Source organism: Narcine bancroftii, chromosome 4 (genome assembly GCF_036971445.1).
Source record: "Narcine bancroftii isolate sNarBan1 chromosome 4, sNarBan1.hap1, whole genome shotgun sequence".
Lineage (NCBI taxonomy): Eukaryota > Metazoa > Chordata > Chondrichthyes > Torpediniformes > Narcinidae > Narcine > Narcine bancroftii.
In genome coordinates, this window is record NC_091472.1 from 90745554 (window position 1) to 90769818 (window position 24265).

Below are 24265 nucleotides of genomic sequence, written 5' to 3' on the forward strand. Positions count from 1 at the left end.
TGTCTTCTTGGGAGGGGCCTCTTGGCTGTGATTTGGATGTTGGAGGTGCAGGTGGTTGGGGTTTTCTCATTCCATTTAGTCCCCATCATTACTAAGGGTCACAGTTGACTTGGGGATTTTGACCTCACTGAGGGTAGTGATGTTGACAACGTAAGATTTAAGAGCAGAAGTAGGCCAACCGGCCTGTCAGGTTTGCTCTGCCATTTAATCATGAGCTGATCCTTATCACTCAGACCTACTCTCCGTAACCCTTGATGCCCTGACTAATCAAATACCTGTCAATTTCTGTGTTGAATGCAACCAACGACTTTGCATCCATTGCCGCTGAGGGTAACAAGTTCCACAGACTTATGACTCTCTGGCTAAAGAAATTTCTGTGCATTTCTGTTTTAAATTGACACCCTTTTATTTTGAAATTGTAACCTCTTGTCCTAGACTCCCCTACCATGTGAAACAACTTTGTCACATCTATTCGTCTTTCTACAAGTCTTTCAGCATTCAAAATGTTCTATGAGGTCCTCACTCTTCCTTCTGTACTCCAACTAGTACAGTCCAAGAGCCGACAAATGTTCCTCATACGCTAACCCTTTCATTCCTGGTACCATTTTAGTACATCTTCTCTGAATCCTTTACAATGCTAGCATATCCTTTCTCAAATAAGGTGTCAGTATTGGGAAGGGTTGTGGCTGTCATGTGACAGCACTGCCCCCTACCTAGTTGGGGGACACACCAGCTACCAATCAAGGTTTAGTTCTTGCTGTTGGCCCCAAGCACTCTCCAGCCTGCCTTTACTTGGCTTTGGGCCATTGGCTGTTGCAATTGGATTAATCCTCCTGCACCGAGCCATTGGTCTCCTGTAAATAATCTGGGTTTGTCCCTCCAGCACTATAAAGGTGCCATGTGCTCTTTGTTCTCTCTCTCTTTGGCAGCTGTACAATTCCCCTCTGCTTTGGGACCACCCTGTTTCACTCCAGGCCTAGAAATGTGAGAGGATGCTGCAGAAACTGTTGGTAAGATGTGCACTGTTAAAAGGGTTGGGACCATTTAATTAGTGTCCTTTATAGCATAGAGCCGTGCCTGCACTGAGTCAAGGGTGGTGGGGCATCGTAGTGACTTTTCCTTGATCATTGTACGTATTGGTTTATTGTGTGTGCATGTATATGGTTCCCACACTATTTTCCCCACATTCGTTATTAATTGTCCGCTATTTCTTTCCTCAGCTACTGTAAACTGTGTGTGTGTGCTGCATTACTTACCATTTCCCGCACTTGCCTTCTGTAAATAAAATCCTTCACTACAAAAAATATGTGTTCAGGGTCCTTGCCTTTGAGACGTACCAGACCTGTTTCCTCACTGACAACAGTGCCCAAGACTGAACACTGGTCTCACCAGTGCCCTATAGAGTCTCATCATTACCTCTCTGCTCTTGTATGCTTTTCCTCTAGAAATGAATGCCAACATTGAATTCACTTTTTTCACTGCCGACTCAACCTGGAGGTTAACCTTTAGGGTGTCCGACTCCCAAGTCCCTTTGCACCTCTGAATTTTGAATTTTCTCCCCATCTAAATAATAATCTGCCTGTAGCGGCCCACGGCCCACTCTATGGGCCGACACAGCAAACAGTCATCAAACACGACAATCGGGCAGACAGTATGCGGGATGAGGCGCCCGCTCCCATAGGCCACAGGAATAATGGTCGAATCTGGGACAACCAATCAGCAGCTGGCCTTGTTTAAACCATGGTGGTGACACGGCTGTCTGTCTATAAAAGGCAGAGCTGAATCCCAATGAAGTCAGTGTCGATCACACTCTCTTGGTACGTGAGTCTTCTTTCTACCTTGAGCTATAACCTGAGCTATAACCATAGTGACCCCGCTACATGCCCATCTATTTCTTATACCGAAGTGTATGACCGTCCACTTCCCAATATTGTATTTCATCTGCCATTTCTTTGCCCATTCTCCTAATCTATCCAAGTCTCTTTGTAGTTTTTCCATATCCTCAGAACCACAAGTTCTGCTTATCTATTTTGGTGACATCCGCAAATTTAGACACAAAGCTATCTATTCCATTATCCAAATCATTTGTATGCAATGTTTTTTTTAAATTTTTTATTTTTCACACTATAAACCATATTGACCAAGATACATACAGACATTTTTCTTCTTAAATATATACAGTGTTGTTTTCTCCCCTTTTACCCCCTCCCTCCCCTCCCCTCCCTCCCTCACCCCCTTCCCCATTTATTTGAAGTTCAATCTATAAGATACATTAAACCTGTTAAAAAATGTTGTCACTTAATAAAAATAAACAAGAAATTTTACTGAGTCAGTTGTTTTCGTTGCCTTCTCCTGTCATTTTAGGTGGTGGAAGTCCATGGTAGGGTTTCTCTATTGTATTTCATGTATGGCTCCCATATTTGTTCAAATATTATAATGTTATTTCTTAAATTTTATGTTATTTTTTCTAATGGAATACATTTATTCATTTCTATGTACCATTGTTGTATTCTCAAGTTGTCTTCTAATTTCCAGGTTGACATAATACATTTTTTTGCTACAGCTAGGGCTATCATAATAAATCTTTTTTGTGCTCCATCCAAATCGAGTCCAAATTCTTTGTTTCTTATATTACTTAGGAGGAAGATCTCTGGGTTTTTTGGTATGTTGCTTTTTGTGATTTTATTTAATATCTGGTTTAGATCTTCCCAAAATTTTTACACTTTATCACATGTCCAAATTGCATGAATTGTTGTTCCCGTTTCCTTTTTACAGCGAAAACATCTGTCTGATACTGTTGGATCCCATTTATTTAACTTTTGAGGTGTGATGTGTATCCAGTTATATTGTATCATGCGTAACCTCGTGTTTATTGTATTTCTCATAGTTCCGGAGCATAGCTTCTCCCATGTTTCATTCTTTATCTTTATGTTTAGATCTTGTTCCCATTTTTGTTTAGGTTTACCGTTTGTTTCCTCGTTCTCCTTTTCTTGCAGTTTGATTTACATGTTTGTTACAAATTTTTTGATTATCATTGTGTCTGTAATCACATATTCAAAATTGCTTCCTTCTGGTAACCTCAAGACTGTTTCCCAATTTATCCTTCAAGTAGGTTTTCAGTTGGTAGTATGCAAACATTGTATCGTGAGTTATATTATATTTATCCTTCATTTGTTCAAAGGATAATAATTTATTTCCCGAAAAACAATTTTCTATTCTTTTGATCCCTTTTCTCTCCCATTCTCTAAAGGAAAGGTTATCTATTGTGAAAAGGATTAGTTGATTTTGGTCAATATTAGTTTTGGTAGTTGGTAATTTGTTTTATTCCTTTCTACATGAATCTTCTTCCAAATGTTGAGCAGATGATGCAATACCAGTGAATTCCTACATTGCACCAATTTTTCATCCCATTTATATAGTATATGTTCAGGTATCTTCTCCCCTATTTTATCTAGTTCTAATCTGGTCCAATCTGGTTTTTCCCTTGTTTGATAAAAATCTGATAGGTATCTTAATTGTGCGGCTCTATAATAATTCTTATTTGGTAGTTGTAAGCCTCCTTGTTTGTACCATTCTGTTAATTTATCTAGTGCTATCCTCGGTTTCCCCCCTTTCCATAAGAATTTCCTTATTATTTTCTTTAACTCCTTGAAGAATTTCTCTGTTTGGTGTATTGGCAATGACTGAAATAGGTATTGTATCATTTTAATACAGTTTATCCTTCCTATCAGTGTTAGTGGTAAGTCTTTCCAATGCTCTAAGTCGTCTTGTAATTTTTTCATTAATGGATGGTAATTTAGTTTATATAGATGGTTGAGGTTTTTATTTAGTTGTATACCTAGGTATCGCATTGCTTGTGTTTGCCATCTAAATGGCGATTCTTTCTTAAACTTTGTGAAATCCGCATTATTCATTGGCATTGCTTCACTTTTATTTGCATTGATCTTGTACTCCGATACTTCTCCATATTCCTTCAATTTCCTATGTAATTCTTTTATTGATATTTCTGGTTCTTTTAAGTATATTATAACGTCATCTGCAAATAGACTGATTTTATATTGCTTCTCTTTTATTTTTATCCCTCTTATTTTATTTTCTGTTTTTATCAGTTCTGCTAGTGGCTCTATAGCTAACGCGAACAGTGAGGGAGATAGTGGACATCCCTGCCTTGTTGATCTGCTTAAGTTAAATTGTTTTGATATATATCCATTTACTGTCACTTTCGCCAATTGCCCCTTATATAATGCTTTAATCCAATTAATATATTTACCTGGTAGGCTGAATTTTTGTAGTACTTTGAATAAATAATTCCATTCTACTCTGTCAAAGGCCTTCTCTGTGTCTAAAGCAACCGCTACTGTTGGAGTTTTATTTCCTTCTACTGCATGAATTAAGTTAATAAATTTACAGATATTGTCTGTTGTTCGTATTTTTTTAATAAATCCAGTTTGGTCTAGATTTACTATTTTTGGTACATAGTCAGCCAATCTGTTTGCTAATAGTTTAGCTATTATCTTATAATCTGTGTTAAGTAGAGATATTAGTCTATATGACGCTGGTGCAAGTGGATCTTTCCCTGTCTTTGGTATTACTGTAATTATTGGTGTTTTGCAAGAATCTGGTATGCTTTGTGTTTTATCAATCTGGTTGATTACTTCCAGGAGGGGAGGAATTAATAAGTCTTTAAATGTTTTATAGAATTCTATTGGGAATCCATCCTCTCCTGGTGTTTTATTGTTTGGTAGTTTTTTTAATATCTCCTGTAATTCTTCTATTTCAAATGGTTTTATTAATTTATTTTGCTCCTCTGTTTGTAATTTCGGTTAGTTAGAAATTCATCTATTTTGTCTTCTTTCCCTTCATTTTCAGTTTGATGTAGTTGCTTGTAGAATTCCCTGAAGTTTTCATTGATCTCCGTTGGATTATATGTAATTTGTTTGTCCTTTTTCCTTAATGCCAATACCATTCTTTTAGTTTGTTCTGTCTTAAGCTGCCACGCTAGAATTTTGTACGTTTTTTTCTCCTAGCTCATAATATTTCTGTTTTGTCTTCATTATGTTCTTCTCCACCTTATATGTTTGTAGTGTTTCATATTTTTTTTTATCTGCCAATTCTCTTCTTTTAGTTGTATCTTCCTTTATTGCTAATTCCTTTTCTATATTTGTTATTTCCCTTTCCAACTCTTCTGTTTCCCGATTGTAGTCCTTCTTTATCTTAGTTTCATAACTTATTATTTGCCCTCTGATGAACACTTTCATTGCGTCCCATAGTATAAACTTATGTTTCACTGATTCCGTATTTATTTCAAAGTACATTTTAATTTGTCGTTCAATGAATTCCCTAAAATCCTGTCTTTTAAGTAGCATGGAGTTTAATCTCCATATATACATTCTTGGTGGGATGTCCTCTAGCTCTATTGCCAATAACAGGGGTGAGTGGTCCGATAATAGTCTAGCTTTATATTCCGTTTTCCTAACTCTCCCTTGAATGTGGGCTGATAACAGGAATAGGTCTATCCCTGAGTATGTTTTATGTCTACCCAAATAATATGAATATTCCTTTTCCTTTGGGTGTTGTTTCTTCCATATATCCAAAAGTTGCATTTCTTGCATCGATTTAATTATAAATTTGGTTACTTTGTTCTTTCTATTAGTTTTTTTTCCAGTTTTATCCATGTTTGAGACCAAATTAATGTTAAAATCCCCTCCTATTAGTATGTTCCCTTGCGTATCTGCTATCTTCAAAAATATATCTTGCATAAATTTTTGATCTTCATTAGGTGAATATACATTGAGAAAATTTCAAAATTCTGAATATATCTGACATTTTATCATTACATATCTCCCTGCTGGATCTATTATTTCCTCTTCTATTTTGATTGGTACATTTTTATTGATTAATATAGCTACTCCTCTGGCTTTTGAATTATGTGATGCTGCTGTTACATGCCCTATCCAATCTTTCTTTAATTTCTTGTGTTCCACTTCAGTTAGATGTGTTTCTTGTACGAATGCTATATCAATTTTTTCTTTTTTCAGTAAATTTATCAGTTTCTTCCTTTTTATTTGGTTATGTATTCCATTAATATTTAAAGTCATATAATTCAACATAGTCATTTCATACTTTGTTTATCTTTCCTTTCCCCTCATCACCACCTTCTCTTCTTATCTATTTCTGCTTTCTTTATTTGAACACATTATAAGACAACATTTCTAAAACAAAATATTTCCACTATTCTCATATCTAAAATTCCTTTAACCCCAATAGTCCCTCCCCTTTCTGAGTTGCCCTTTGTCCTTTGTTGGGCAACCACATCTCCCCTCTCCATTTGGATTTGTGAATCTGCTCCCAAGCGTCAACTGATTTCGCAGTGACTGTTATACTTCCCCATCCAGCCCCCCCAGAAAAGATTTTAATCTTCATATATAACAAAGGTGACTCTCTTAATTCCCTCCTTACTTCCTTTCTTCCCTTCTTAGTTCTTACTTATACTCTATTTTATATATATATATATAGATATATATATATATAAATATATATATATATATATACACACGCACGCACGCACGCACGCACACACACACACACTATATATGTATATAGTTTGTTGTCATTTTTGTTCTTGTTACATCTTTTCATCTCTCTGTCTGTTTTGTAGTTGGCCTGCAAATTTTCGTGTTTCTTCCGGATTCGAGAATAGTTTGCTTTGCTGCCCCGGAATAACTATTTTAAGTACCGCTGGGTATTTTAACATAAATTTATAACCTTTTTTCCATAGGGTCGTTTTTGCTGCATTGGACTCCTTCCTCTTCTTCAGGAGTTCAAAACTTATATCTGGATAGAAAATTTTTTTTTGACCCTTGTATTCCAGTGGTTTTTTGTCTTCTCTTATTTTTTTCATTGCCTTCTCCAATATATTTTCTCTTGTTGTATATCTTAGGAATTTTACTAGAATGGATCTTGGTTTTTGTTGTGGTTGTGGTTTAGGGGCTAATGTTCTGTGTGCCCTTTCTTTTTCCATTTCTTCCTGTAATTCTGGTCTTCCTAGGACCCTGGGGATCCATTCTTTTATAAATTCTTTCATATTTTTGCCTTCTTCATCTTCCTTAAGGCCCACTATCTTTATATTGTTTCTTCTATTATAATTTTCCATTATATCTATCTTCTGAGCTAACAGCTCCTGTGTTTCTTTAACTTTTTTATCAGATTCTTCTAATTTCTTTTTTAAGTCATCTACCTCCATTTCTATGGCTGTTTCTCGTTCTTCCACCTTGTCCACTCTTTTTCCTATATCTGTCATGATCATCTCTCATCTATTCACTTTTTCTTCTGTACTTTTTATTCTTTTTATTTCACTGAATTCTTGTGACTGCCATTCTTTTACTGTTTCCATATATTCTTAAAAAAAAATATCCATGTACTTGCCCTTCCCTTTATCTTCCATTTCTCTGTGTTCTTCCTCCTCTTCTTCTGAGTCGACTCCAGGATCTGTGTCCTTTTACCTCTGTCTCTTCTGATTTTCTTGTTGGGTTGTTTATTTTATTTTGTTGGGTATTCTTGTTCTTCTTATTTTTATTAAAAGTCTCTTGGTGTTGGTCTTCTTCCTCTGGGTTGGTCATCTATTGTTTCTTTGATTTCCTATTTTTATTCTCTTCCTTCTTGTTCTCGTTATTTTCTATGTTTTCCTGTTGAGAGTCTAACTGTTGTGTTGTAGTTGTCTGTTTTAGCTGTGGAGATTTACTCCTCAGCTGGTCCCCCCTCCCGTCAGTGTTGTTTTTGTCTTGCGCAGTTGCGCACTTTTGTTTGGCTCCGTGAGCCATTTTTGTAGTCCTGAGTTCGGGGTTTCCACTGACCTCAGGGAGCAGGCTTCTCTCTCCGCGGTGGGCCTCCCCGTACCGGTAAGGCCTTCACCTTCCTCCTCCGACGTCCTTCCTTCTTCTTTTCTTCCCGTTGTTTTTGGTTTTTCTTTCTTTGCTGCCATTTTCTCCACACTTTGACTTTCACTTTGTTATGGTTTCTATGTTTGTGCCTTTGTTTTTTTCTCTATTTTTTTTAAACTTTTCTGGAGAGGACTGGAGTTCCCCTACCGGCCACTACTCCATCACGTGACTCCTCCCCTTTGTATGCAATGTTAAAAAAAAAGTGGCCCCAACACTGATCCCTGCAGAATACCACTAGTAACAGGCAACCAACCCAAATTGGATCCCCTTATTTCCATTCTCTGTTTCCTGCCTATTAATCAATGCTCTACCCATGCTAGTATCCTTCCTGTAATTCCATGGCTCTCATCTTGTTAATCAACCTCATATATGGCACCTTGTTGAAGGCTTTTTAAAAGTCCAAGTACATAATATCCACTGCTTCTCCCCTGTCTATCCTATTATCTCCTCAAAAAATTGTTGTAGGTTTATCAGGCATGATTTTCCTTTAAGGAAACCATGCTTTGACCTATCGTACTTTATAACCTCATCTAAGCCAATTGATTCCAACATCTTCCCAATCATCAACATCAGAATAACAGGTATGTGTTTTCCTTTCTGCTGCCTTCTTATAACCATATAACCGTTTACAGCACGGAAACAGGCCATGTCGGCCCTTCAAGTCTGAACTGGTTCACTTGAACAACTCCACTAGCTCCTCCGCAAACTCCTAAGGAAGTAGAGGCTTTCTTCCATGTCTCACATCACAGATAATGATCAAAGAACAGATCTATGCAGAAACTGCTTGGGAGGACTAATAAAAGAAAATATTAAAAAATTAAAACAATTATATTAATCAATCATTTGGATCTCCCCTAGAATATGAACATTTATCCCACTTGTAGCGAGTCCTGAAAATGATCCAAAAACATAATCAAGGACAATTCTCACTATGGATCAAATACACAAAAAAAATTTAAATTAAAGCTAAACTGCAGTTCTCCAGTCCTCTGAAACTGTACCAGAAACCATTGATTCCTTGACGATTATTACCAATACCTCCACAATCTCTGCAGCAGCCTCCTTCAGAACTTGAGGATGCATTCCATCCGGTCCAGGAGACTTATCTATCTTTAGACCATTTAGCTTCCCAAGTACTTCTCTCTCATGATCTTGACAGCACCCACTTCAATTCCCGGAAACCATTTTATTACCTGTGTGTCGGTACAAGTACATTTTGAGCAGGCTCTTTTGATCTGGCCTGCTTCCCCATACAAATTATGGCACTTGCTTTCCGTATAGTGCAAGGTCTGGTGTCCTTCCTGCTTGTAGATGACAGCGTTCAATTAGGCTATTACATGCCCAAGTCTGATGCAATTCCAGCGTAATCTGAGTTGTCCAGCATGGACCATGTACACATGGATCTTTCCAAAGGTGAACTCTGGGTGGGTGGAAGATGATAGCTTCACCTTCATGATAGTTGCTGGTGTAGATGTGAAACAGGACTTTTATATCCTCACAGTTCCCTGCAACTGTCTAGGAAGGGGAGCACACCCATGACTAACATTTGTGCATTGAACCTGCGCACAATCATGATCTATTCCTTCTCCTTTGGAAGGGTAAGGAATGTGTGCTCCTTCAGCAGTGAGAATGGAGTTATGCTCCCTTCCCTTGGAAGTCTCGGTGGGTTCTTGAGGGTAGCATCGCAGTGACCATTATGTGGGAAGTCCAGGAGACTGTAGATGTCTTTCGTGTCAAACATGCAGCAATCCAGGAGAACTTTCTTGATAAGAGGTCCCTGGTGAAGGGATTGCTATCACTAATATCCTTCACTGTCCCCGGCAGTGATTCAGATGATATACCTCCAAAGAGTTTTGTTGCCATGGTTGTGTGACTGTTGGTGATGGGAATAATATAAGGCAGTTAGATTAATGTTATATATTACTGCAGCTTAGGAAGAGGAAAAGGCTTTGCTGAATATGGGAAGTTATGACTGAAGGAAAGCCACTTACGATGAAACTCAATTGAGTCATGGGAAGAAAGTGCCCAAGAGGAACATTGTGAGATCCATCAATGACTATCACAAAACATCTACTGTAAATAAATGTTTTGAAAGATTGGTCGTGGTCAGAATTAACACATACCTAAGCAAAGGTCTGGACCCATTGCAATTTGCTCCACAGCAGACGCAATATCTTGGACTCTCCACTCACCTCTGGATCTCCTCGAAAACAGCAACTCATATATAGCTCAGCCATCAACACCATTATTCCCTCATTGCTGGTCAAGAAACTCCAAACCCTGGGCCTCTGCAACTGGATCCCTAACTTCATCATTCAGAAGACCACAGTCAAAACGAACTGGAAACAGCGTCCTCTCCTTACTAACTATCATCACAGCTGCACCTCAAGGATGCATGCTTTGCCCACTGCTCTACTCACTATGCACCCATGACTGTGTGGCCAGGCTCAATTCCAGTGCTATCCACAATTTACCGATGACACCACAGTTGTTGACAGAATCACAAATGGCATTGAGGAAGTGTACAGGAGGGAGAAAGATCAGCTCATCCCAACAACCTTCCGTTCAATGTTAGAAAAACCAAGGAGATGATTGTGGACCTCAAGAGGAAGTTAAGAGAATACAAACCAGTCCTCATAGAGGACCCTGTAGAGGAAAGAACAAATTCTCCAAGGATTAGTCCTTCAACATCCATGTCAATCCAATCATGAAGAAGGCTCGCCAGCGGCTATACCTTGTGAGATGTTTGAGGAATTTTGGTATGTCATTGAAGACTCTTTAAAACTTCTACAAATGTTCCTTGGAGAGCATTCTGGCTGGTTGCATCACTGGTATGGTGGTGCCAACACTCAGGACAAGAAAAAACTCCAGACTGTTGTTAATTCGGCCTGCGTCATCATGGCTTCCACTCCATCGAGGATATCTACAAGAGGCGGTGTCTTAAGAAAGCAGCCTCTCACTTCAAGGACCCCACCACCCAGGCCAAACCCTCTTTACTCTGCTACCATTGGGAAAAAGGTACAGGAGCCTAAAGATGAGCACTCAGCGGCACAAGGACAGCTTCTTCCTGCTGCCATCAGATTTCTGAATGATCAATGAACCAAAGACACTGCTTCACTTTGACTTTTCGTGCACTATTTGTACTTATTTTTGTAGGATGATTTATATGAATATTTGCACGGTGATGCTGTCACAAAACAACGATTTTCATGGCTTGTTCGTGATAATAAATTCTGATTCTGAGTTTTTGAGCACTAGTGGTATGGTAAATGACAGCTCTCCCTTGCAACTAGCTCTACTTAAACTAGATTTGAATCAGATAAATAGGGGTATGGACAGATCTTTAAAGCAAAAGACCTTGGGAAGGAAATGGTCTTTTAAATTAAAAATAAAAAAAATTTAGAAGTTGGGGAGGGGCAGAGACAAATGTTAGTTAAAGAGAAAGTTATAGATTTAACGAAAATTTGACAATCATCAGTAAAGTTTAAAGGTAAATAGAGCATAAGTAAACAGTATTATTTGAAGGAAAGCTGGTAAAATGTGCATGTGTAATGAGATGTAAGTGGCAAAAATGATTTGAAGGAGACTAATGCATTGATGGCAATTTTATGAACAATTTGATTTGGAAACAAATAGAAAACAAACTGCGTTAAATGTTGTGTTATGAGCAAGGAGTAAAAATCAATTTCACAGTTACGATCTTTGCAAAAGAGTAGCAAGAGCATGCAAAAATTTTGTCTGCTATTGAGGAAGAATGAATGAGATTGGCTGAAAACTAAAACTACGAATAAAGCTAATCACGTAAGTATATGATTCACTCATAGATAAACAATAGCAAACATTAAAAAAACATCCAAGTTCCATAGAGAAATAAAATATCCTGATAAAACTATTTCATCCATAAAAAGTTTGGGAAGTTGAGGATGATAGTTTATAAGAGGCTTTTAAGAATAAAGGGGTGCTTTGGGAAACAATTGACCAAAGGTTGATCCAAAGAGAGTGAGAATTATTAAATAGCTTAGAGCAAAACAAATTGGATAAAACAGTGAATTTCAAATACAAATGCAGGTCCCTTTTGAACAATGCCATAAAAAAATAATGGGAATGAAGAAGTCAGAGACAAGGAAGAAATGTATTTGTCTTCATTGTAGAATTTGTGATCATTGTAACCAAATGGAAGGAAAATAGGGTTCTAATGACAATAATCAAAGAGAAACTACCAGAGGTGATTTAAAATCAGACAAATCCTCTGATGGCCTGCAGACCAGCATTCTTAGAAGCAAATTCAGAGATGATTGAAAGGACATCAAATGTTATCCAGATTTTGGAGCAGTTCAAGAAGAATGTAACACAATTTGACAGGGACAGAATTTATAAGCAAAATGCTGAAACTTGCCCTTAAAATGTGCAGCAGGGCACTTGAGAAATCAGTATGATTATGTATGATGAATCTGATGGTCTTGAGGCTGAAACCATCCCAAGTGGAAAAAGAGGAACTAGTTGATAGAGCATTTCTGAATTATCAGAATGCCCCCTTTGCTTTGGTCCCAAGGTGAACTAACTTGCATTTCAAGGCACTGCTAGAACCGCTGACTTTTCACCCATTCATCTCTATCCTCTCTCAGTTGATCTGTTGCTGAAACTTACATTCATATTATGTTACCTCCATTCTTGAAAGGCTCCTTTTGTAAAACTTGAAGTTATCGGCTGAATGTGTCATTTCATTCAATAATCATGCCTGTGCTTATGGACATACTTTGACTGGTTTTAATTAATTTTTTTAATTTTTGGAACTGACTGCATACTTGTCTTCTGCATTTTTTAAGCCCTCCAAGATGCGTCTTCTTCCAGTTCATTTCTCATAAGTATCATGTTTCATTCGCTAATTCTTGTGTTGTCTTACAAGATTAAACATGCCATAAAAGTTGTGGTTCATGTAAATAGATAATCAAGCAACCTACCAAAGCCAATTGTACATACAAATTATAAATTGCATACAGATTAAATTTTGTGAGGGTGACTTTTACATGTTTATGAAAATTTCAAGATTATAAATCACCAGACTCTTTTTTTCCATCCACTTATTTAGTCTGCTTATTAAAATTAATGTTTGGCAGTACGAAGGCAAGAATCTGAAGACTAAAATTGCCTGACAGTGATCCTGTGGTGAACTGGTGTGCTTTACCACCTGGAGTCCAGTATTGTGAAAGAGACCTGTTACATTTTGGCATTCACCTTCCGAAGAGAGTGTAAAGCAAGGCTTTCCTACACCTCCCAACTGCAGGAAAGCCTGATGATTCCCCTCCTGCCCTGTCCAAATTCCACGATCTCTGTCATAATTTTTTCACGAAGCCCAGCTATGAAATTCTGTGACCATCTTGAAGAACACAGTTTGAATGACAGTAATTAAAAAGAAACTTGAGTCCCCAGAACATGCTTCCAATGTTAACTAATCCCATGGCTAGCTTTTAATGACTCAAGGCTCTCTCCCTCTCCTCAGCACCAGGATCTGCCTTGTGTGTGTTCTTAAGCCTCCTTTTCTAAAGTTTCTGTGACTTGAAGGTGGGGATGATATAATCAGCTTGTTATTTTGCAGTCTAAGACCCTGGGAAACTTTTTCAAAGAAATGCTGGTTCTTGATCCAAAGAGAGTGCTTGGATGCTTCAGTGGGAATGAAAAGAGAAGGAGTGGGATTGCTTGTAAAGGGAAAATATCACAGCTGTGCTCAGGCAGGACAGACCAGAGGACTCATCTACTGAGGCTATATGAGTGGAGCCGAGGAACGGGAAAGGTATGACCACACTCATGAGGTTGTATTATAGACCACCCAATAATCAATGAGAATTGGATGAGCAAATCTGTAGAGAGATAGCAGACAGCTGCAGTAAACATAAGGTTGCATTAGTAGGGGATTTTAACTTTCCACCTATTGACTCAGTTTGTCAAATGTGGTCAGGAAAGTTTTCTAAATTAATATATAGCAGTACGAACAAAAGAGTATGCAATGCTAGTAGATCCCCTTTTAGGGAACGAGACTGGACAGGTGACAGAAGTATTTGTGGGGGAACATTTTGGGTCCAGTGATCATAATGCCATTAGTTTCCAGTTAATTATGGAAAAGGATAGGCCTTGGCCTCGGGTTGAGATACTAAATTGGAGAAAGGCTAACTTTAAGGAAATGAGGAAGGATCAAGAATGTGTGGATTGGGATAAGTTGTGGTAAGTGGAGGACCTACAAAGGTGAAATTTTGAGAGTACAGAGTTTGTATGTCCTGTCAGGAGGCATAGGGAACCTTGGTTTTCAGGGAATATTGGAGCTGGTTTGGAAAAAGAGAGAGGTGTACAGCAGGAAATAACAACATGGAGCAAATGAGGTATTTGAGCAGTATAAAAAATGCAAGAAAACTAAGAAAAAAAATCAGGAAATCAAAAAAAAAGACACGAGGTTGCTTTGATAGACAATGGGAAGGAAAATCCAAAGGATTTCTACAAGTTTATTAAGAGCAAAAGGATAGCATGGACAAAATTGGTCCCCTTGAAGATCAGAGTGATTGGATTTCTTTGGAGCCAAAAGAGATGGGGGAGATCTTAAATGTTTTTTACATCTGTATTCACTCGGAAACGGGCACAGAGTTGTGGGAAGTAAGAAAAACAAGCAATGAGGTCATGGAACATCAGATTAAAGAGGAGGAAGTGCTTGTTGTCTTAAAGCAAATAAAGGTGAATAAATCCCCAGGGCCTGACAAGGTATTTTCCTCAGATCTTGAGGGAGGCTAATGTAGAAATTTCAGGGACTCTGGCAGAAATATTTAAAATATCCTTAAACACGGGTAAGTTCATACTGTTCTGTTGTTTTAAAAAAGGCACCAAAAGTAACCCTGGAAATTATAGGCCAGTGAACCTGATGTCAGTAGTAGGTGAAATATTGGAAGGTGTTCTAAGAGATCAGATATACAATTATTTGGATAGCCATGGACTGATTAGGGATAGTCAACATGGCTTTGTGTGTGGCAGGTCATGTGTAACTAATCTTATAGAGTTTTTCAAAGAGCTTACCAGGAAAGTTGACAGAAAGGCTATGGATAGACTTTAATAAGGCCTTTGACAAGGCCCCACATGGGAGGTTAGTCTGGAAGCTTCAGACGCTAGGTATTCAAGGTGAGGTAGTGAACTGATTTGACAATGGCTGTACGGGAGAAGCCAGAGAGTAGTGGTAGACAATTGCTTCTCAGACTGGAGGCTCGTGACTAGTTGTGTGCCTCAGTGATCGGTGCTGGGACCATTGTTGTTTGTCATCTATATCAATGATCTGGATGATAATGTCGTAAAGTGGATCAGCAATATTGCAGAGGACACTAAAGATTGGAGGTGTTGTGGGTTAAAATTTGCAGAGGGATCTGGACCAGCTGGAAAAATTGGCTGAAAAATGGCAGATGGAATTTAATGCAGATAAGTATGAGGTGTTACATTTTGGAAGGCTAAACCAAGAAAGGGCATACACAGTAAATGGTAGGGCACTGAGGGGTGTGGTAGAATAGAGGGACCTGGGAATACAGATACATAATTCCCTGAAGGTGGCAAAACATGGTTGTAAAGAGAACCTTTGGCATATCGGACTTCATAAATCATAGTGTTGAGTATTGGATTTGGGATGTTTTGGTAAAGTTGTACAAGTCATTGGTGAGGCCACATTTAGAATATTGTGTGTAGTTTTGGTAACCTAACTACAGGAAAGGTATCAATAAGATAGAAAGAGTGCAGAGAAGATTTATTAGGATGTTGCCCAGACTTCAGGAACTGGGTTACATGGAAAGGTTCAACAGTTTAGGACTTTATTCCCTGGCGCGTAGAAGAATAAGGGGAGGTTTGTTAGAGGTATTTAATATTGAGCGGTATAGACAGAGTAAATGTAGATAGGCTTTTCCCACTGACCCTAGGTGATATACAAACCAGAGGACATGGATTAAGAGTGAAAGGGGAAAAGTTTAGGGGGAATGTGATGGGGAACTTCTTCACATAGAATGGTGGAAATGTGGAATAAACTGCCAGCAGAGGTGATGAATGTGGGCTCAATTTTAAAATTTAAGATGAATTTGGACAGGTACATTGTTGGGAGAAGTATGGAGAGCTATGGACGGTGCAGGTCAGTGGGACTAGGCAAAAAAATGGTTTAGCACAGAGAAGAAGGGCCAAACGGGCCTGTTTCTGTGCTGTTCTGATCTATGTATAAATGGTTTGAATCTAGATGCTCTTGACGCTGTTGTAAAAGTACTCTATTTTTATGAGTGTCTATCGTGTCACAGGATGTATGATTGTTACAAATTGGGAAATGGAAATGTCTTTTGCCTTTATTTCAGACGCGACAAGCTGTGGATTTGTATGGAGTTTTGTGGCGGTGGGTCATTGCAAGATATTTATCATGGTGAGTATGCAAATCAATTTTTAGAATGATGTTTGGAGAATAAATACAAATGTGTAAAAATATGTGTAAGTTCTACATTCATAGCATTGTGGCTTTACCCATTTTTCTGCATGATAGGCTCTAATATTTTTTCCAAAAATAAACTTGATTCACAATAAAAAAGATGCAAAAGAAAACACTGCAATTTTATTCACATTGGTTAGTGGACATTGTAGTGTTAATCATTAATTATACAACACTGCACCATTGCCACTAATGTGATCTCCTGGTTAGTCCCACTTCTGTTTGAGGGACTTCCCCACTGGCCCTCAGTGTCTAGTAAACCAACCATTCTCAACCTTTTTTTCAGATATAGCCCCCAAGGACTCTGCTCAAAATTTATAGGCCTCCTTCCCAGTGAAGCAATTAGGTTTTGGTTTCTTCCTTTTGTAAGGTTAGAATAACTTGCTGTTATTTAAAAAAATCCTCCTGAATAATTTGTTATTTTTCTTCGCATCATGTCCTGAGGTAGCTTGTGTCTCATTTGTCTTGGACATATAGATTGTTGAGTTAATAAGAGAAATGACTTACAATTCAGAGAAACATGCTGAGTCTCATTCCTTGGAGCTAGTTGTTGTGTTAGTGATATTCCAATGAATAAACTGTCTAGCTTTATTCTATTTTGGTGAGTTTTATGTGCTTTAGAGATATTGAGGAATTGAAAGGAACACACAAGAGCTTCAGGGTAGAAAAATGAGCCAGTATATAAATATTGGGTGCAATGCTTTTGCAAAAATTGTTGTAACACAGTGGTTCTCAACTTTTTTTTCCCCACTCACATACCACTTTAAATATTCGCAATGCAATCGGTGCTCTGGGATTAGTAAGGGATGGCTTAAGGTGGTATTTGGGTAGAAAGAAAAAGTTTGAAAACCACTATTTTAATCGTACCTAATTGACTCGTTATGCACACGATTTCATAACTCCAAAGGAAATGGACCAATGAGAATTTTTCTCAAGCAAAATATTTCTTTAACAATTGGATCTAGAGTAGTGATTCTCAACCTACCCTTCCCACTCACACACCATCTTAAGCCATCCCTTACTAATCCCAGAGCACTGATGGCATAGGGATTACTTAAAGTGGTATGTGATTGGAAAGAAAAAGGTTGAGAACCACTAGTGTAACAGATCTACCAATGCATCAATATGAACTCAGAATTAATGAAACCATCCCCCCCCCCCCCCCCCCCAAACTTTAATTCACTTAGTGATTGGCCATTGTCAGCATGAAACTTTAATTCATTCAAAGTATAGAGATACTTTATGGAAGTTGGAAAAGTTAGCATTTGAATCCTGAAAAAGGATCATGTTAAATTAAGCAAATAGTCTAAATTGGCTACTTTGTCTTTTGTACACTGTCACAGATTTTTAGAGAAGTTCTAATTTGATTGAACTTGTTTTATGGACTTAAATGCTATTTTTTGTAACTTAACAGTGACAGGACCTTTATCAGAACTACAGATAGCTTATGTCTGCAGAGAAACACTACAGGTAACTTGTTTCATTCTTTCTGTTAATATTTTGTGAAGTTCCTGGGAGTTGTGTATGTTACCCAATTTCATTTTAAAGATTGGTCAAGGATTTAATTCAGGTTTCACATGATGGACAATGGCACTTACATTTTTTGAATTTGGTTTTGAATTCAGTCTGAAGTTATGAACTGGTAATAGAGATTTGTTGTAATACAATAACAGAAAATGTTTAAAATATTCAGTTCTGAGTTTATAGAGTGATTTTCATTACTTTAGGATATCCCAAAGAAAGTTACATCATTTTTCTATTACAGTTAGTACAATGCTTAAGTAAATGTAAGGGTCTCTTATCAGCTGTTATATTTTTTATTGAATATTTTTTGATAAATATGGATATCAAAATTTCCCATTTTCAAAATATATAGATATAAATGTGTATAAATATATACCTTTTTCTTACAAAACACAACAACCCCTCCCCCACCCCCTTCACAGTATAAATCTGATTACTGTCAAGGCTTCCAGTTGGATTTAAAAAAAAACTTCATGGGGAGGTCACTTATATTTTTATAATAGTAGCAAGTTTAAAAATTTATATTTGGGCCCCTATATAATCCAAATATGGTTGCCTTATTTTTATAAATACGTCATATTTGTTCTTTAAATTGTATGTAATCATCTCTATAGGTATAGAACTGTTCAACTCGGTCTTCCATCATACTATCTGTAGAGGGGAGTTAGATTTCCAAGTGATTGCAATACATACCTTAGCCGCACCTAAAGCTATTTTAACAAATGAAATTTGGAATTTAGTTAGTTTATTACTTCTTTCAATAAGATAGCCCAAAAGATAAAGCTCCTGGTCATTTACGAAGGCCACCCCTATTATCCTTGTTAGTATTGCAGTTTTCAGTTGGTTGTTTTTCCAGACTCTTTTGTGTAGTCTTCCAAAGGCGCTATTTGCCTTGACGAGTCTGTTGTCTATCTCGTTGTCGATCCTTGCATCCGATGAAATGGTGCAGCCGAGATAGGTGAACTGGTTGACACAAAGATTAGCGTATACAGAGCCGTTGTCATACCCACACTCCTGTTCGGCTCCGAATCATGGGTCCTCTACCGGGATCACCTACGGCTCCTAGAACACTTTCACCAGCGTTGTCTCCGCTCCATCCTCAACATTCATTGGAGCGACTTCATCACCTACATCGAAGTACTAGAGAAGGCAGAGGCCGTCAGCATCGAATCCACGCTGCTGAAGATCCAACTGGGCTGGGTAGGTCACGTCTCCAGAATGGAGGACCATCGTCTTCCCAAGATCGTGTTATATGGAAAGACTTCTCTGCTTTAATCTGCCAAGATAACACTTTATGTGCTGTTCTCTTAGCTCATAATATTTTTGTTTAGTTTTTAATATAATTTTTTCCGTTCTAAATATTTGTAGTGCATTATATTGTAACTTTTGTTCTCTAATATTCTTTATTTTTCTTGTGTTTCTGATATCTGATATTCCTTTTCCAATTTTATTATATCCTTCTCTAGGCCTTCTAATTCTCTCGCATATTTTCTCTTAAGATTTTAAGTCTAAGAAATAATTTGTCCCCTCAAATAAGCTTTAAGCGTATCCCATATTAGAAAACTGTCAGTGGAGGGAAGATTGTTTTCACAAAATATTTCTGTCTGTCTCTTAATAAATGCACAAAAATCCTTCCTTTTTAATAATGCAACATTAAGGCACCATCTGTACATACTTTCTTGCTTTTGTTAATGTTAATGGCGAGTGGTCTGATAAAAGTCTTGCCAAATACTCAGTTTTTACCACTCTACTTTGTAACTGGGCAGACATTAAAAATAAGTAAATCTTTGTATGTGAACAAAGAGTAAAATGAATAGTCTATTTCTAAGGGGTTGAGTCGCCTCCATATATCAATTAAATTTAAACAATAAATACTGAGAACGGGAGGCAATTCTGGGAGCAAGATAAGATTACTCTAAACAGAATAATGGCCCAGTCAAGTTTGATCATGAAAAGGTATTCCTTTTTTCACGACTAAACAAAGAAAAGAATTTGATGATGTAAAAAAGACAACTATGTGCCAAAAACTTGAAATATTCTTGCTATTTTTCCTTTCTAAATAAATTTTCTTACACACTTAGTTCTTGAAAATATTTTAATGGTATAAATATAGATAAAGTTTGAAATAAATATTGTACTCTAGGAAAGATATTCATTTTTATAGTTAACCCTTCCTATTAGAGTTATAGGTAGTACCTTCCATTTCAGTAAATCTTCTATTTTCTTAAGCAAAGGTGTATAATTCAATTTTAAAAAATTATGTAAATGATTATTTATTTTAATACCTAGATATTTAATTACCTCTCTCTGTCATTTAAACTGACTTCCTCTTTTACATTGCTTATAATCTGCTGTAACTATCGGCATTATTTCACTTTTATCACAATTTATTTTGTAACCAGTGTTACGGAGTCCAGAGGACTCCAAAAACCAGCAGCAATAGATATTCACCACAACACATGATTACTTAAACAAAAGTAGTTCTTAATTATATTTGAACAAGAAAACAGAATTAAACTTTAACTTACTACTTAACCTACTTACTTAACCTACCTAACCTACTTAATCCCTCCTCTAATACTAAGCGCAAGTGTGTGTAATGTATATTTAAGATTAGAAAAGTTATTTGGATCATAGTCCAATCTCGCCAGTTGCAGGCAATTCGTGTAATGTGCACAGAAGTTAGCATTAACAAAGTTCACCAGGCTTTGGTGTTTAACAGGCAAATGGTTACCACTCAGAAGGGTTCTTGTTGGTTTTCAGAGAGCGATTCCTTTTCCAGGACATCCGCAACTGATTCCATCTCAATCAGTCTTGTTGGCGAAACTTACCCCCTTCAGGGTTTTCCAGATGATCCTCTTTCTTTCAGGTTACCTTCCAGACTGCCAGTCTTCTCCTTTGACCAGGCAGCCTTCCAGAGTTTGCCAGCCTGTCCCTCTGGAACTGATTTCTGTGTCTCCTTCTCTCTCACTTCTTCCCTCTCTGAGAGCAAAGCTGTTCTGTCTCTGCCTGCAAAAATCACATGCTCTCCTAGGCAAGCTGTATTTTGATACTTTGTTGCTCCTCTGCAAAAATTCTGTGTTTTAAAATGTGTGTGTAAGCTGCTGTAGCAATTCCTCCCAAGCCACCTCAAAATATTCTGTCACACCAGATGCTACACCATATTCTTTTTTATCTTAAATACAATTTAATTAATGACCTTTCTGGTTCAGTTAAGTACATTATAACATAATCTGCAAACAAACTAATCTTGTGGTTTTTTTTCTGCCCATTCTAAAACCTTTAATATCATTATCAAATATAATTAATTCTGCTAAAGGCTCTATTGCTAAAATAAATAATGAAGGAGGCAATGGACATCCTTGTCTACTTGATCTAGTCAGTGAAAATATATTCTGATATTTGCTCATTTGCCACAACTTTTGCTTTAGGTTTATTATATTGAGCTCTGACCCAATTTATAAACATGGGTGCTATCCAAATTTTTCTAAAGCTTTGAATAAAAAAAATCCTATTCAAGTCTATCAAATGTTTTTACAGCGTCTAAAGTAATTACTGCACTAGGTCCTCCTCTTACCTGTGCTAAATCTATTACACTTATTAAATAACTCTGTTACATTATCTGCTAATTTTATTTTTTTAAACAAATCCAGTTTGATGCATAATTATTAATTTAACTAAATATTTCACTATTCTATTTGCTAACATTTTAGATATTATTTTATAATCTCCATTTAACAATGAAAGCTTTATCCATTTTTGATGAAGAAAATCTTGATTTCTATATTTTGGGCATCTATTTAATACTTTTCACAGAAAGCTCAACCATGTTCTGTCCAAGTCCTTTGCATGGCCACGACCCTAAGATGTTATTCTATTTTTGTCAATAGTTGATCACCCTCAGTCAGCTATTATTAATGTTTGATTGGTTAGTTCAAGAAATAATGCAGAAAGGAGAGTCTTCTGCTAAAATTCAGATCAAAGTTTTGGCTTCCAAACAAATGCTCTGTGATTATTTCCTCTAAGTAATTGAGATATTTCGAATAGGTAAGTTCAAGGTTTGATTATTCGTTGTCAATGTGCTAGCTCATCTCATTTGGATTAGAATTGTGTCTAGTATACAGTAATTGCTTTGTTTTTACCTTGTTGGTGTTGTTATGTGCCCTTATATCCTGCAGTGCTGACATGTCAGGATTCCACAAAGAAAACTGGGCATATCTGATTTCTTGTGTTCCCATCATTTTCTATGACCAGTACTTAACCTTACAGTAACATTATATGATACACAGACTGTTACGAGCCCAAAGGACCCCAAAACCCAGCAGCAAAAGATATTCACCAAGACAAATAGATACTTAAACAAAAGTTGTTTTTAATTATCTTTAAACATGAAAAGTTCTTTGGTTCAGAGTTCAATCTCACTCCTCATTCTTCCATGTTCATTGGTTGCAGGCAATTCTTATACTGTGCACAGATTTTAACATGTATAAAGTTTACAAGGCTTTGGAGCTCGAAAGGTAAATGTTTACCACTCAGGAAGGTACATGTAGGTTTACAGAGAGAGATGTGTGGTTCCATGATTTCCACAATTGAGGTACAACCATTAGTCACCTTAATGTCTTGTTGATGAAACTTGCCCCATCAGGGTTCTCCAGATGATAAACTCTTTCTTTTATGCTAACCATAGAGTTCCTTTCTCTTCAACTTATTCCAAGAGAAACATCAGACAGATAGCACTTCCAGCCACTTGCCATTTTGGAGTTTTCTGTATTAGTTCCAACAAGCTTCTCCTGGCTTGTTACAGTTGCGAGCAGCATGTCTTTCTCTCTCTCTTACTTGCAAAGCCTCCCACCTTCTCCAGCAAACAATAGGAGTTAGTCTTCTAGTCCATCTGTTTTTTAGGTGAACAAACCTCTCAATGATCTTTGAGTGAGTACTTTGCAGAGAGGTTAAAAGCCTTGCAAAAAGGTCCAAAACAGACAACCTGACTCTGGTTGTTCTTCCAAGACAATAGTCTATTCATTTCATGATATCTTTTCAATTAACACCTACTTGTGAAATGTGCATAGCATTCTCCATAGTTTCTGTAAGTCACTGAATATGAATTCTTCAGTATTTCAAATAAGATCTGTTTTAAAGTGTGTGTGTGTAACCTACTCTAATTTTACCAATTTATCTCCCAAAAACATTCCCAAATATTGCATCACAAGACAAAATCTTGATTACCGTATTTATAAAAGGGTAGAAATAGACTACCTGTATTTGGCCACTGGAAACAGTTCAGCCATTCAATGAGATCAGTGTTCTTCTGTGATACAGTCTTCTTAATATGCTCACTGTGATCACTATGATCTTAATATGCTCATCTAACAAATATTTATCAGTTTTAATTTTGAAATTTACTGTTGTTGAAGCTGAATTTTTTCCAGAAAAAGTGGGTTATTGTTCTAGATTTTAGTCATAATTTGTGGGAAGCTTTGGCTATCAATCAAAAAGGAGTCCATTTTTAAGGTTTTACTCCCTTGTTAATAAATATTGATTGGGGCTTCCTTATGTCTGTAAAATAGATCATAAAATATCTCAAATACTATGTCCATTCAAAATAACAAAAATTGCATGAATATCTGAAAACCTGATTGATTAGCTGAAACTGATAGCTGTACACTAAGTGTAAATGTTCTTTCTTTTGTTAGGGTTTATATTATCTTCATAGCAAAGGAAAAATGCACAGAGACATAAAGGTAAATAGCATTGAGTTCCTTATAATTTTGTGTATTTTGTTCACTGAATGTTTTATTGAATACTTGCATTGAATTTCATAAATCAGGCTAAATTACTATCCTTCTTTTCTGTAATTTCTGCATGCCCGTGATCTGATCAATGAGAGAGGTGCAAGAGTGATATATTATAAAAAAAAATCTTTGTATTGGATTGCTGTTTGTGATTCTCCATAATTCCTTGGAATAATGTTGCCCTTGACGATCTCTTCCTCTACTTCTCTCCTGCTAAGCCAAAAAAATTATTTAGTAATGGACCTGAAAGTTTGCTCAGATAATAAGAGGGTATCATAAGCTTTGACAGTTCCACTGTTCTCAGATTTTTCCACTTAATCTTTGTCTTCGAACTTTCAATTCCAGCTAAGAGGTTATCAAATAATTTATGCTGCAGTTATATAGCAAAATAGTTGGTACTGTTTATGAGCCCAAAGGACCCCGAAACCCAGCAACATAGATATTTACCACGACAAATGGTTACTTAAACATAAGTTGTTTTTAATTATCTTTAAACATGAAAACAGAATTAAACTTAATCTCTA

General features: G+C 37.0%; 1 protein-coding gene across 15 annotated transcripts in view; it reads left to right on the plus strand.

Moving 5' to 3' along the window:
• Window positions 1–24265, plus strand: part of map4k3a (mitogen-activated protein kinase kinase kinase kinase 3a) — a 350582-nt gene that overhangs the window by 140471 nt on the left and 185846 nt on the right. For 13 of the 15 annotated variants that reach the window (XR_011355889.1, XM_069931965.1, XM_069931966.1 and 10 more), the window contains 3 exons: window positions 16298–16362; window positions 17840–17895; window positions 23643–23690. Coding sequence is in view for 14 of the 15 variants with exons in the window: in XM_069931965.1 (XP_069788066.1) it covers window positions 16298–16362; window positions 17840–17895; window positions 23643–23690 (169 nt within the window). In the remaining variant the exon portion in view is untranslated. Of the gene's footprint in view, window positions 1–929; window positions 1011–13673; window positions 13732–16297; window positions 16363–17839; window positions 17896–23642; window positions 23691–24265 lie in introns of those variants that run through there. The other 2 variants (XM_069931978.1, XM_069931977.1) reach the window with 2 other exon arrangements.